Source organism: Heptranchias perlo, chromosome 14, assembly GCF_035084215.1.
Source record: "Heptranchias perlo isolate sHepPer1 chromosome 14, sHepPer1.hap1, whole genome shotgun sequence".
Classification (NCBI taxonomy): Eukaryota; Metazoa; Chordata; class Chondrichthyes; order Hexanchiformes; family Hexanchidae; genus Heptranchias; species Heptranchias perlo.
Window position 1 is genome coordinate 71,490,757 of NC_090338.1, and position 13,959 is coordinate 71,504,715.

At 44.9% G+C, this 13,959-nt stretch overlaps 1 protein-coding gene across 4 annotated transcripts in view; it reads right to left on the reverse strand.

Moving 5' to 3' along the window:
- LOC137332605 (ran-binding protein 17-like) overlaps window positions 1-13,959 on the reverse strand; it is a 686,121-nt gene that overhangs the window by 99,245 nt on the left and 572,917 nt on the right. For all 4 annotated transcript variants that reach the window (XM_067996561.1, XM_067996562.1, XM_067996559.1 and 1 more), the window contains one exon: window positions 988-1,154. In XM_067996561.1, the coding sequence (XP_067852662.1) occupies window positions 988-1,154 (167 nt within the window). The remainder of the gene's footprint in view (window positions 1-987; window positions 1,155-13,959) is intronic.

The window sequence follows — 13,959 nt, forward strand, 5'->3', positions numbered from 1 at the left end:
TAATATATACCACAAAAAGCAAGGGACCTAGTTCTGAGCCTTGGGGAATCCCACTGGAAACAACCTTCCAGTCGCAAAAACGCCCGTCAACCAATACCCTTTGCTTCCTGCCACTGAGCCAATTTTGGATCCAACTAGCCACTTTCCCTTGGATCCCATGTGCTTTTATTTTTTTGACCAGTCTGCCATGTGGGACCTTGGCAAAAGCCTTGCTAAAATCCATGTACACGACATCAAATGTGTTCTTTTCCCCTTAACAACTCATAACTTTTTGAGATGCCAAGTATGTCCAAGACATGAGTATTATTCCCATATCTGGGGAGGTTTTGTCTCACACTCCTGGACTGGATATGAGAAAGAACTTGTGATGTAATAGACAATCCCCTCTCACCTCTAACCTCAGTCTCTCTCTCTCTGCTGCAACCATTCTTTCTATTTCTTCAATGCTATTTTGGTTGGTGCTTTTCTGAACTTCCCTTTCTTGTTCCTCCCAAGCTCCAAATACATTGTCCTCCAAATTCTTCCTCCTCCCTGCATTGTCACTGTGTTGAAAGCAAAACTCTGCACCATTTCCTACTTCAACTTATTTGTCCCCAGGATTTCAAAAATATGAAACGCAACATACGTCTTCTGTTTCTCCTATAATCTAGGGCTTTTTAAATCCCAAGCTTGGTGCATCCAGACCAGTCATTCTTGATTTATCCTATGTTCTATCTTACTCTTTTCAACATTAGGTTTCTTGATATATGAAAACCCAATCACTCTTATTAAGCAAACACTAGACCACGGAGGAATAAAAGGATGACTGAACAAGTGTTCCTTGATGACAAATGTCTTCATCAGCAGGGGCGTCCATTAACAGGCATTAGTAAAGCATAAAAGGACAACCTCATTTTAGTTATCTGGTATAAAGGGCCAGTATAATGCTGATATTCTTCTATATAATCTGATCAGCAGTTTCCAATGCAGGGAACAAAGACCTGTTACCTGTTGTAGTAGTTCTGGGTTCTGCTGCATGATGCATAGTAATTGCTCCCCTTCTTGTGCCACCTGTCTCAGTCTCAGAGTTTTTTTGCTGCTTTTCGTCAGCTGCTTGAAGAGGTACGTGACGACATAATCCAAACTTGCACAGCAAGCAGACGAGATCTCCGTATCTGCAGGGAAAGAGTGGGACAGTGAGTGACCTGAGGTCCATTAAAGCAACAGGAAGATACAGGTTAGTGATCAGGGAGCACCACTAGTGGACCTCTGTCTAAATGCAGACTTCCCAATCTGTTTGTTGTTGTACTCCAAACGCTTTAATTGGGCTGAATGTATATGAACTCCGATAGGTGTTATTTTCTGTTTATCTGATTTATTGCATAGAGCCAAAGACAAGTGGAGGTTCACAAATGGTGATGAAATGCCACTGACAAAATAAGGATTCCATGGTACTTATCAACTCATCACGTACCAATTTGGTACTGGTGTACCGGGGACCAATCGAGTCCTCAGGCATTCACTCCTTGCCCAGCATGCACCGTCTATTCATTTTTAAACAAAGTACTCTATGTTGTTTTTACAGTACCATCCTTTCCTTAGACTCCTTGAGATGGTCTGCTATGCCATCAGTGGCACCTTCTATACCACTACCACTGGAGTAAGGGCTGATTCCAGAGGCAGTGCTGTAATGTGAACACTATGTTGATGTCCTGGTTCATGTCGTGTGCCATGGAGTGTACAACCATGATTCCCCACACAAGTTCTTGAAGCCACAATTCCCCACACGAGTTCCTGACTTTACCTGTGTAACAGATGAAATAGAGAATCCTCTCTCACCCCTAACCTCAATCTCTCTCTCTGTTGCAACCATTCTTTCTATTTCTTCAATGCTATTTTGGTTAGTCCTTCTCTGAACTTCTCTATCTTGTTCCTCCCAAGCTCCAAATACATTGTCTTCCAAATTCTTCCTCCTCCTTGTATTGTCACTGTGTTGAAAGCAAAACTCATTGCACCATTTCCTACTTCAACTCATTTGTTCCCAGGATCTCAAAAATATCCATCTTCTATTTCTCCTATAATCTAGAGCCTTTTAAATCCCAAGCTTGGTGTGTCCAGACCAGTCATTCTTAATTTATCCTATCTTCTATCTTACTCTTTTCAACATTGGTGGTGCCTTTGGATTTTCTTATATTGAGAAACCTATCACTCTTCTTAAGCAAACACTAGAGCACAGGAAGAATAAAAGGATGACTGAACAAGTGTTCCTTGATGATAAATGTCTTCATTAGCAGGGGTGTCCATTAACAGGCATTAGTAAGGCGTAAAAGCACAACCTCACACAAGTTCCTGAAGCCATGACTCCCCACACAAGTTCCTGACTTTTTCCGTGTCATGGGGCGGGGGGGGGGGGGGGTGGGGTGGGTGGGTGGGTGGGGAGTGGAGTGGAGTGGAGTGGAGGACAGACCAAGCACAAGCAGACAAATATGCCCAAGCCTCTCAGCTGCTCTCTCACACATTCCAACAGCTGGTTTAACAGTGCAACTGTCTATCAGCTGTATTAGTTAGGAAATGGTGCAAAAGGAAAGAATAAGAGACTTGCATTCATATGGCACTTTATCATGCCTCTCAGAAATGCCTTGAAGTGCTTCACGTGCAATGAATTATTTTGAAGCGCAGTGACCTTTGTTATATAGAGAAACTTGACAACCATTTTGCAGACAGGAAGATCCTACAAACAGAAGTGAGATGAATGACTCGTTAATCTAGCTTTAGTTGAGACAGGAATGTTGGCCTGACAGGAGAACTCCCTCCTCTTTGTGCTGTGGGATCTCCAAAAGAGAGGGTGCAGATAGACAACAAGCTTATTGCTGGTGCAAGGCCATTTCTGATTTGCACCAATGCTAAACGTGTGTAGTGCAAATCCAGAGTTAAGAACCAACCTGACTTTTAATCAAAGTGGATTGAGAAACCGCATCACAACAATGTTACAATTGTAGTGTAAATGCTCCCTAAAAAGAAGTAAAAAACTCAATTCCATCACCTCTCTATCCTGATTTCTACTGTTATTTTTAAGGGTTTGTACTCACACATAAACTTTGTGGAGCCATTGTACACCTTGGAGCTATAATTTCACAGGGGTTCCATCGGTCTCCTGCTGTAAGTCTGGAGACAGGCAGACCCAGCTTGAGCTAGGTCTCTGATGTTTCCTCTTTGCCTTGTAAGGGATGGAACCCCCATCCAGCCCTTTTACAAGGCAAGTGACAGCCAGGGGGAGGGACCAAGGTAGGGACTCCCTAAGCCAAGAGTCACCACCCCTGGACCTGGAAGAGGACCCAGTGCAGTAATGGCAACTGGTATGCTGGGTAAGTGGAAACATACTGACCAACACAAGGGTGTGGGAGGACCGGCCCTTTGCCTGGCCTTTCTAAACATTTTTTTTTGCAGATTGGCCCCCTTGATCAGGGGGGTGAATAGGACCATGTCTGGGGTCGGGGGAGGGAGGAGAGGCGGGGGCATGAGCAGGCAGGTGCTGGAGATGCACCAGAATTGGCATTTGTGCCCAGCTGTCCCATGTTAATGAGGTGCCCTCTCACTGACCCCACAAACTCCAGTGGGATCAGTGCAACCTAAGGAATTTGGGGGCCAATGTCATAGAGTTATACAGCACGGATAGAGGCCCTTCGGCCCATCGTGTCCGCGCCGGCCATCAAGCCCAGTCTAATCTAATCCCATATTCCAGCATTTGGTCCGTAGCCTTGTATGCTATGGCATTGTAATTGCAGGGACAGTAGATTAGTACATTCGGAGTATCCAATGTTTTTCTTTTTATGGGTTGTTTACCATAGAGTCCCAGGCCAGATATAAACAATGACAATACAGATCACCAAATTCAAGAACACTTCACTGAAGTCACTCCCTTTGTTACTCACTATAAGATAGTAGATTCAATTTAAAGCAGTCTATTACTCTGTAATCAATAATTTTTTAAAAATTCGTTCATGGGATGTGGGCGTCGCTGGCAAGGCCAGCATTTATTGCCCATCCCTAATTGCCCTTGAGAAGGTGGTGGTGAGCTGCCTTCTGGAACCGCTGCAGTCAGTGTGGTGAAGGTTCTCCCACAGTGCTGTTAGGAAGGGAGTTCCAGGATTTTGACCCAGTCATTAAGAGCAGACTGTTAAAGAGTAACATTTTGACATTTCATTGATTGCAATAAGGGTGCTTATTGAAACAGAACATTTTCAATGCATTTTCCAGTAAATATTTTCTATGTCAAAAGATTTTGTAAACACCAAAACAACTGGGATCCCTGGAGCAGCAGGCAGTGTATTGCTTGTCTCAATTCCAGTTGCCTGTTTCTTGCTCAACTTATTTCTGCCAGTGCTCCCAATTCTCTGGTACTCACAATTCACTCTCCCACAGGCACTCTTCATCATCACCCCAGTGCTCCTCACTCTCCCATGAATATTCTTCACCATCACCCTAATGGTCCTCACTCTCCCACGGGTACTCTTCACCATCACCCTAGTGCTCCTCACTCTCCCACAGGTACTCTTCACTCTCACCCTAGTGCTTCTCACTCTCCCACGGGTACTCTTCACTCTCACCCTAGTGCTTCTCACTCTCCCACGAGTACTCTTCACTCTCACCCTAATGCTTCTCACTCTCCCACGAGTACTCTTCACTCTCACCCTAGTGCTTCTCACTCTCCCACGGGTAGTCTTCACTCTCACCCTAGTGCTCCTCACTCTCCCACGGGTACTCTTCACTCTCACCCTAGTGCTTCTCACTCTCCCACGGGTACTCTTCACTCTCACCCTAGTGCTTCTCACTCTCCCACGGGTACTCTTCACTCTCACCCTAGTGCTTCTCACTCTCCCACAAGTACTCTTCACTCTCACCCTAGTGCTTCTCACTCTCCCACGGGTACTCTTCACTCTCACCATAGTGCGCCTCACTTTCCTGCTTGTGCTCTTTGCTCTACCAATAAAACCTAACTCAGGGAGTAGCCAATGAGGTAGCAGCTTTTTCCGATCTGCCAGGTCCCCAAAGTGCAAAAGGCTAAACCGAACAGAGGAAGAAATATCGTTAATGCTCACTAGTGTAAAATGCAGCATAAGCGGCCAAGGGTTCTTAGGTTGGTTAACTGCAGCTTTGACCCATGAGTCATAGTTTTGGACTCTGAAGCATTGCGATCCCTTGGAGTGGTTGTGCCCATACTAAGAGCAAGGTGGGTTTAACGATTGAAGCAGTTTCTTACTGGTCTCTGGGGTTTAGTTGGGTCAGGGAACAAGGGGGCCTTCCTGAATGAGGTCCTTTTTCTTGCTTCTCTATGGGTGACTTGTTCTTTTTGGTCTTTCTCCTTATGGGAGGTTGTTTAGGTGTTGGGATGGGGAAGAGTGGGAGGAATTTGTCCGGGGTGAACCTTTGAAAAAAGACTACTTGGTGTTTTTCCAGGTGCCAGGCAAAGGTTGACTACCAATCGTTCAGATTGAGCTATGCCCCATTGGCGTTTCAGACACATTGGGTACATTTTAACTTCCACCCCTGAAGAAGGCGGGTGGGGGGCCAGAGATTTCCAGTTGCGAAACCTGGAAGATAAGTGGGTGGGTCACAATCGCTTAATGAAGCCCATCAATTGCACTTCCGGGTTTCATGTCTAGCAGCCAGCCTGATTGACAGGCTGGCTGGCTTTCGGAAGGCTGGGGGTGGGGGGCGCAGGGGAGAAGATCGGAGTGGGGGAGGGTGGGGAGAAGATTGGGAAGGGCTGAGGAAGAGATCAGGGGGTGGAGGAAGAGATTGGGGGGCTGATAAGAAGATGGGGGCTGAGAAGGAGATTGGAGGTCGCTGGAGGTCGGGTGAAGAGTCAGAGGTAGGTGGGGGTCCACCATTGGTGGGGGGAGGAATCCTCTGTTGGGGAGTTGGGGGGGGGGAGGGGTTGGCTGATCATAGAGGTCCTGTTGGCCAGGTGAGCTTGTTGGGCCTGGATAAAGCACTCTTGATCCTCCGGGTCCACAAACAGTGTAATAAAGGCCCTCACTCACCTCATGGATCCGGCCCTTCCCACCTACTTTCACCTGATGTGAATCAGAAGCAATGGGAAACCCGTTCAGGTAAGGTCAAATTCATATTATTATTCCAATACACAAAATATAAATGCCTCAAGTATCTCAATGAGGTATATTGCCCCTTTAAGTATTGGCCCACCAGCTTTAAGTGGGGCCGGGACTTCCTGGTGTTGGCTGTCCACATGCAGACAAACCCAGAAGCAGGCGTACTGGAGCCAGGATGCGGTTCCGCACTGAAAATGGAGTATTTTTACTCCCCACCCGCCCCCCAACCCACCCATTCTTAGGGGTTAAAATTTACCCCATGTTTGTTGTGGGGAGCACCGCAGTAAACCAAAGGGAGGGAAACAATTTCCTGGAGCTAGTAGCGAGAGCTGTGCTGGTCAGTAATGCTGTGACGGGCCCCCATTTTCCAGCGATTTGTCTCAGCGAGTATTGGGTGAGCTCCTCCGGGACACAGGCTGCTCAATTTGCCCCTTGACTCAAAATTCTAACAAAAGCCACCTTTTGACACCCTCTATGTAAGTAGGAAGTTCCTAAAAAAAACAGAAACATAACCGGCCCTTGGCCAGGAAGCCTTCACCCCCTCAGCCTACACCCATAAGTAAATGCCAATCGGCCAGAAGGAGGAAAAAACAGGCCAAGGGCACTACCAGAAAGTCGTAGGCAAAATGGTCCCCAGAGAACCTGGGAGACCCTCGCACTGGCACTGATTGCCTCAGGACAATGGAAGGAACAATCTTAATATTACTTTCCCAAAAACACAGCATGGTAAAATATTTTGAACCCCTGAAACACATTTAATGCATATTATTGTTCACCAGTGTTTCCTGTCCGTTGCCCACATACACTAATAAAACACTAAACATTCAGCCGACACGGAGGAGAATCGGCATCAGTGCTTTTGGGTTAAAGAGGGCAGTCGGGGCTTCTGCTTCTATCATGTTACTTCTCCCACGATAGAAAGTGCAAATGAGTGAATGTTGGGAAGGGGACAGGGCAGACAGGATCGGGGTAACTGTGATGCCCCCTCACAAAATTCACTGTCTTAAGCTCAGACACAGTAATGGCTGCGCTAGTAAGGAAGGCCAATGGGGGCATCCCACCGAGAATCAGCACCTTCAGTGCAGGATGGGAAAGTTAAAAAAGTGGACATTGGTGCAAGAAAGTTAACAACTAGGAAACTAAAGACAGATTCCTTGAACTTGTATTAGCAGCAATGGTTAAAGTCTTTAAATGCACTGGAGCTGAAACAATAGATCATTGTGTTTTTTTGTTGTAAATAACAAGACATGGATAAGTGGCCTGGCAAACATTCCCCAAGAGAGGCAAAAGCAATCAAGATGATCACCTCTGCCTTGTTGAGATATGTTCATTACCAGAACCAGGAGTCCTGTTTTTTGATGTTTTCAGTTAAATCAGCTGTGTATGTGCAGTCACAGGCCCTCCCCTCAGCGCTATCCATCCTTTACCCTCTCCCTCCCCTCAGTGCTACCGGACCCTCTCCCTCCCCTCGGTGCTACCGATCCCTTGCCCTCTCCCACGGGTACTCTTCACCATCACCATCGTCAAAGGACCATTCAAGACTGTATAGGGCCATTAAAAGACGCCTTAGGAGAGATTTTTACGGACTCCCAAGGTATGGCAGTGGTGTTAAATGATTACTTTGCATCAGTCTTCACTCCGGTGGACAATGCTCAACTACCAGCTAGGGGTTGCACGATAGATAAGAACATCGTAAATATTAAACAAGCGGAAGAAATCATTTTAGACAGAACAAGGAACCTAGTTCAGTCCAGCTACTTTGGATTGTAATTTTCATTAAGCTGCTTTACTTTAGTTAAAGAAAAAAATATAAAAGTCAGAATGTTGAGGCTCGCTGGTATTCCATTTCATCTACTTGGTTTTATTTTCATTGAGTAATTGCATGTTTCATTTGAGCTGCAAGGTCTATGGAAATGTCAATTTTTAAAAAAAATAGCAAGTTTATACAGAACGGCCATTAAATGATGTTCTCTGAAGGTAGTTTTAGTTTGAACTCTGAAAGGGCTGATAAATGTACACCAGGTGGTGAAACTGACTGGTGTTTTACAGATGTTTATTTTTACCCAGAACAACACAATCTTGTTGCTTGAGCTTCAGGTATTTTGCTGAAACATTCTTTGATATGTCTTTGGCTCAGAGATTGTTATTGTTTGTACTCTGAAAGGAAACAAATTCTTTAGGAGCTCAAAATTATTTTCAGCATTATTTAAAAATAAAAGTCTGATTCAGTGACTGCTGATAGGGTTAGATGAAGAGGGGTGGGAGGAGGCGCGTGTGGAGCATAAACATTGGCATAGACCAGTTTGGCCAAATGGCCTGTTTCTGTGCTGTACATTCTATGTAATTCTATGTATGTAATGCGTTATAAAGTCAATATCACTCAGCTGCCAGACCACTTAGACCATTATTTTTAAGTCTAAGTGTCAGCGCCATGAAAACTGGCTTAAATCCAGGAAAATGGCGATTGCCATTGGTTTCAATGGGGCGGAGCTATGATAATTACCATCTAACAGTTCTCGGTGAGAGTAACGCTGGAGCAGTGGAAAAGTTCCAGGAAAATATGGCACAGCGTAATTAATGGCATAAGTCACTTACTCCATAATTTCCTCTTTCTCCTGTGCCGTAGATGGGCCATTACAATGGTGCATGTCCCCAGGAAAATCTGGGCCGCCATCTTCTTAAATGACCTGGATGTAGGTGTTGGGGGAATGGTCTGCAAGTACGCAGATGATACGAAAATTTGTGTAAGTTTTAGGACAGTAGATGTGAACAGATTTCTGTAAGCAGATTTGTGACACCCTGCATACTTTCAAAAGAGAGCTGGACCAGTTCCTGGCTGGAACAGTGATCACGTCTTATAAAAAGTAGATGGAATTTCAGGAAATATAAGCGTGGTCCAGCTGGTCTCCTGGACTAGATTCAATCACCTGAGGGAGTTGGAGGTGTATTTTCCAGATCTTTTGCCTGTGGGTTTTGCCAGGAGACTACATGGCTGCTGATGGGTAGGGGGTGGGGAGTATCTAATCATAATGCTCAGGCATCACCACTGTGAGGGGCAGGCTTGATTGTCTTTTGCTGCCCTTCATTTTTGTATGTTTGTATGTGTGACCTGCCCCGGCCAGGTTTGGACCTGTAGTGATCATCCGGCTTCACTTCTGCTGGATACCGGAGGCATACATGATATTTTCTGTCATTCGTGCCATTGCAATGTTGGGCAGTGGTAATGCCAGCATGTTACCAGCATCCAGCATTGCTTAAGCCAGCGGCGACTTTTTAAACACAAAAAGGTCCACCACAGGTTGTGCAATTGATTTTGGGGTGATGGATTTGTATGTTCCTCCGGCAGGTCATGCTAGATTAATTTTAAAGTTATCACTAAGAGAGTGAGGATTAAGAGAGGGTCATTGTAAGGGAATAAAATATTTGAAGCAGAGGAAGATTCAGGAGAACGAGCAGTGGGATTAGTTTTGGATTGCTCTAGCAGAGGGCCGGCACAGACGGAATAGGCTGAATGAGCACTTTCTGTGCTGTAAACGTCTATGGTTGTCTAGCAGAGGCCAGACACTTCCCCCTGTTCTGGAGGAGGACAGCCCCATTAAGCTGTTGCAGGTGCTAGAATCAGCAGCAAGGACTTTCTACATCTCCCCCCGTGGGGTACAGCACAGTGAGGTTCTAGAACAGCAACCTAGAGGTCATGAGTTCAATCCCCCCATGGAAAGTTGTAATATTGAATTCAATAATCTGGTAACTTGTGGATGCAGGCTACCACCAGAAAAATAACCATGAAAGCTGCAGGGTTGTCATGAAAACCCAACAGGTGCATTAATGGCAGTCAGGAAAGGAAATGTGCCGCCTCTAGCCTACGTGTGACTTTAGATTCATACTATGTGCTTGACTCTTAAGCCACTCAATTGTCAGGGCAACAAAGTGGTGCCCTGCCAGCATTGCCTACATCCCAAATTCAAAATTAAAGAAATACGGAAATCACATGCCGGAATGGCCTCAAAATGCTCGAATTACACTGACCCTGGGAAATTCACTGGGGTCACAGGGAGTGTGTCGAGCAGCTGAAAATACCACCCAGCGGTACAGCTGATGAAATGGTAAATCCAAACTTGGAAGTTATAACAAGGAAACAGGCCATTCAGCCCATTCACTCAGTGAGCAGCTTGTAAATGCAACTGATAAAAGGAGCAGCTGAATTTTACCCAACTGAAAATTTACTGGTACAAGTGCCATTTATAAGACAGAAAATCCATAAAAATTAAATAATTCTGAATAAAATGGTTTCTTGAAGAGGCCTACTCCTTTGTCGCAAGCCAGAGGTTCAATTGGGAGTCCTTGGCTTGAATTATTGGGTTGGGATTTACTGAATGCTTTTTTTATAAATGCCTCGGTTCCTCCTGTTTGGCTGCTACCCATGTCAATCACAGCAATTCCCCTCCGATCTTCGTTTGGGCTCCAGAGTGCAGAGTAAGGATTTTTCTCTTACACTGCTCCACTTTAGCAGAATAATATACAGTGTGTTCCATGAAATAAGACACTCGCCCATGCAGAAGAGTGCATCGCCCAACTTACCACAACACTAAGGGAGATCTTCTATTCATAAAATAAAAATGTTTTCACCACATTTCCAGTGTCACTCTTTCTGATAAAGAAGATTTCTTGCAGCTGATGGGTTCAAAATTTCACGTGTAAAGGAACAATCAGAACTGAGGTCAGAACTAAATCAGATCAAAATCAAGGAAAGCGGATAGAAAACCAGTGATGAGGTTCTTCTGAGGGCATATGAGAAAAACAAATCAAATATAAGCAGCAAAATGCACCAGTAAGAGAAAGGAGAAGGGGAGCCAACCAAATCTCTCAACGGTTTTTGAAAATCCTTTCAGCCGTCATTCATTTTCTGAAAAATTGAAATATCCAATGTTAAAAATAAGGTTTGTGGCATAATAAAGGCACAAAGACTATATATTTCACAAAAACATGATTGAACTTACCTATAAAATTGTCTTTTGTGTCTTTGGGAACCTTTATGAATGTTTTTATTTGGAGGCTTCAGCCTCTGTGAAAAGCCAAGGAGTCGAGTTGATATCCTTCCCATTGCATGGCAGTTGAAAAGAGTAAACAACCACAAATCCCAGCAAACACATGTAACCACAAACCTCAGTCTGCAGTCTGAGCAAGTGCATTGTGGTCAAAACTCTCAGCATGCATCAGTATGATTTTCTTACTTAATCTGAGCAACAACTTTTAGATTCTTTCCACATTTATATTTAGTTACATCAAAACTACAGCACAGAAAGAGGCCATTCAGCCCAAATGGTCTATGCCAGTGTTTATGCTCCACATGAGCCTCCTCCCACTCTACTTCATCTAACCCTATCAAGATATCCTTCTATTCCTTTCACTCTCATGTACTTCTCTCGCTTCCCTTTAAATGCATCTATGTTATTTGCATCAACTACTCCTTGTGGTGGCGCGTTCCACATTCTTACCACTCTCTGGGTAAAGAAGTTTCTCCTGAATTCCCAATTGGACTTATTAGTGACTATATTATATTTATGATCGCTGGTTTTGGTCTCCACCACAAGTGGAAACATTTTCTCTACGTCCACCCGATCAAACCCTATCATTATCTTAAAGACCTCTATCAGGTCACTCTTTAGCCTTCTCTTCTCTCGAGAATAGAACCCCAGCCTGTTCATCTATTCCTGATAAGGATATCCGCTCAGTTCTGGTATCATCCTTGTGAATCTTTTTTGCACCCTCTTCAATGCCTCCATATCCTTCCTATTATATGGAGAGTAGAACTGTGCACAATACTCCAAGTGTGGTCGAACCAAGGTTCTATACAAGTTTAGCATAACTTCTTTCCTTTTACATTCTATCCCACTATAAATGAAACCGAGTGCTTGTTTTGGCTCCTTTATGGCCTTATTACTGTGTTGTTTGAACTGTGGGAGTGTTGTAACTGTGCATGGTTTGAACTATGTGGATTGTTGGTACTGTGCATTGTTTAAACTGTGGGGTGTGTTGGTACTTTGTGCTTGAACTGTGGAAAGTGTTGGTACGGTGTTCTGTGTTGGTACTGTGCGTTGTTTGAACTGTGGGGTGTGTTGGTACTGTGCATTGTTTGAACTGTGGGGAGTGTTGGTACTGTGCATTGTTTGAACTGTGGGGTGTGTTCGTACGGTGTGCTGTGTTGGTACTGTGCGTTGTTTGAACTATGCGCAGTGTTGGTACTGTGCATTGTTTGAACTATGCGGAGTGTTGGTACTGTGCATTGTTTGAACTATGCGGAGTGTTGGTACTGTGCATTGTTTGAACTGTGAGGTGTGTTGGTACTGTGCATTGATTGAACTGTGAGGTGTGTTGGTACTGTACATTGTTTGAACTATGCGGAGTGTTGGTACTGTGCATTGTTTGAACGGTGGGGAATATTGGTACTGTGCATTGTTTGAACTGTGGGGTGTGTTGGTACTGTGCATTGTTTGAACTGTGGGGAGTGTTGGTACTGTGCATTGCTTGAATGGTGGGGGGTGTTGGTACTGTGCATTGTTTGAACGGTGGGGAATATTGGTACTGTGCATTGTTTGAACTGTGGGGTGTGTTGGTACTGTGCATTGCTTGAACTGTGGGGAGTGTTGGTACTGTGCGTTGTTTGAACTATGCGGAGTGTTGGTACTGTGCATTGTTTGAACTATGCGGAGTGTTGGTACTGTGCGTTGTTTGAACTATGCAGAGTGTTGGTACTGTGCGTTGTTTGAACTGTGGGGAGTATTGGTACTGTGCGTTGTTTGAACTGTGGGGAGTGTTGGTACTGTGCATTGTTTGAACTGTGGGGTGTGTTGGTACTGTGCATTGTTTGAACGGTGCGGAGTGTTGGTACTGTGCGTTGTTTGAACTGTGGGGAGTATTGGGACTGTGCATTGTTTGAACTGTGGGGTGTGTTGGTACTGTGCATTGTTTGAACGGTACGGAGTGTTGGTACTGTGCGTTGTTTGAACTGTGGGGAGTATTGGTACTGTGCATTGTTTGAACAGTGGGGAGTGTTGGTACTGTGCATTGTTTGAACAGTGGGGAGTGTTGGTACTGTGCATTGTTTGAACAGTGGGGAGTGTTGGTACTGTGCGTTGTTTGAACTATGCGGAGTGTTGGTACTGTGCATTGTTTGAACTATGCGGAGTGTTGGTACTGTGCGTTGTTTGAACTATGCAGAGTGTTGGTACTGTGCGTTGTTTGAACTGTGGGGAGTATTGGTACTGTGCGTTGTTTGAACTGTGGGGAGTGTTGGTACTGTGCATTGTTTGAACTGTGGGGTGTGTTGGTACTGTGCATTGTTTGAACGGTGCGGAGTGTTGGTACTGTGCGTTGTTTGAACTGTGGGGAGTATTGGTACTGTGCATTGTTTGAACTGTGGGGTGTGTTGGTACTGTGCATTGTTTGAACGGTACGGAGTGTTGGTACTGTGCGTTGTTTGAACTGTGGGGAGTATTGGTACTGTGCATTGTTTGAACAGTGGGGAGTGTTGGTACTGTGCATTGTTTGAACAGTGGGGAGTGTTGGTACTGTGCATTGTTTGAACAGTGGGGAGTGTTGGTACTGTGCATTGTTTGAACAGTGGGGAGTGTTGGTACTGTGCATTGTTTGAACAGTGGGGAGTGTTGGAACTGCATTTTAGAACTGTGGGGAGTACTGGTACTATGCATTGTTTGAACGGTGCGGAGTGTTGGTACTGTGCATTGTTTGAACTATGGGGAGTGTTGGTACAGTGCATTGTTTGAACGGTGGGGAATATTGGTACTGTGCATTGTTTGAACTGTGGGGTGTGTTGTTACTGTGCATTGTTTGAACTGTGGGGAGTGTT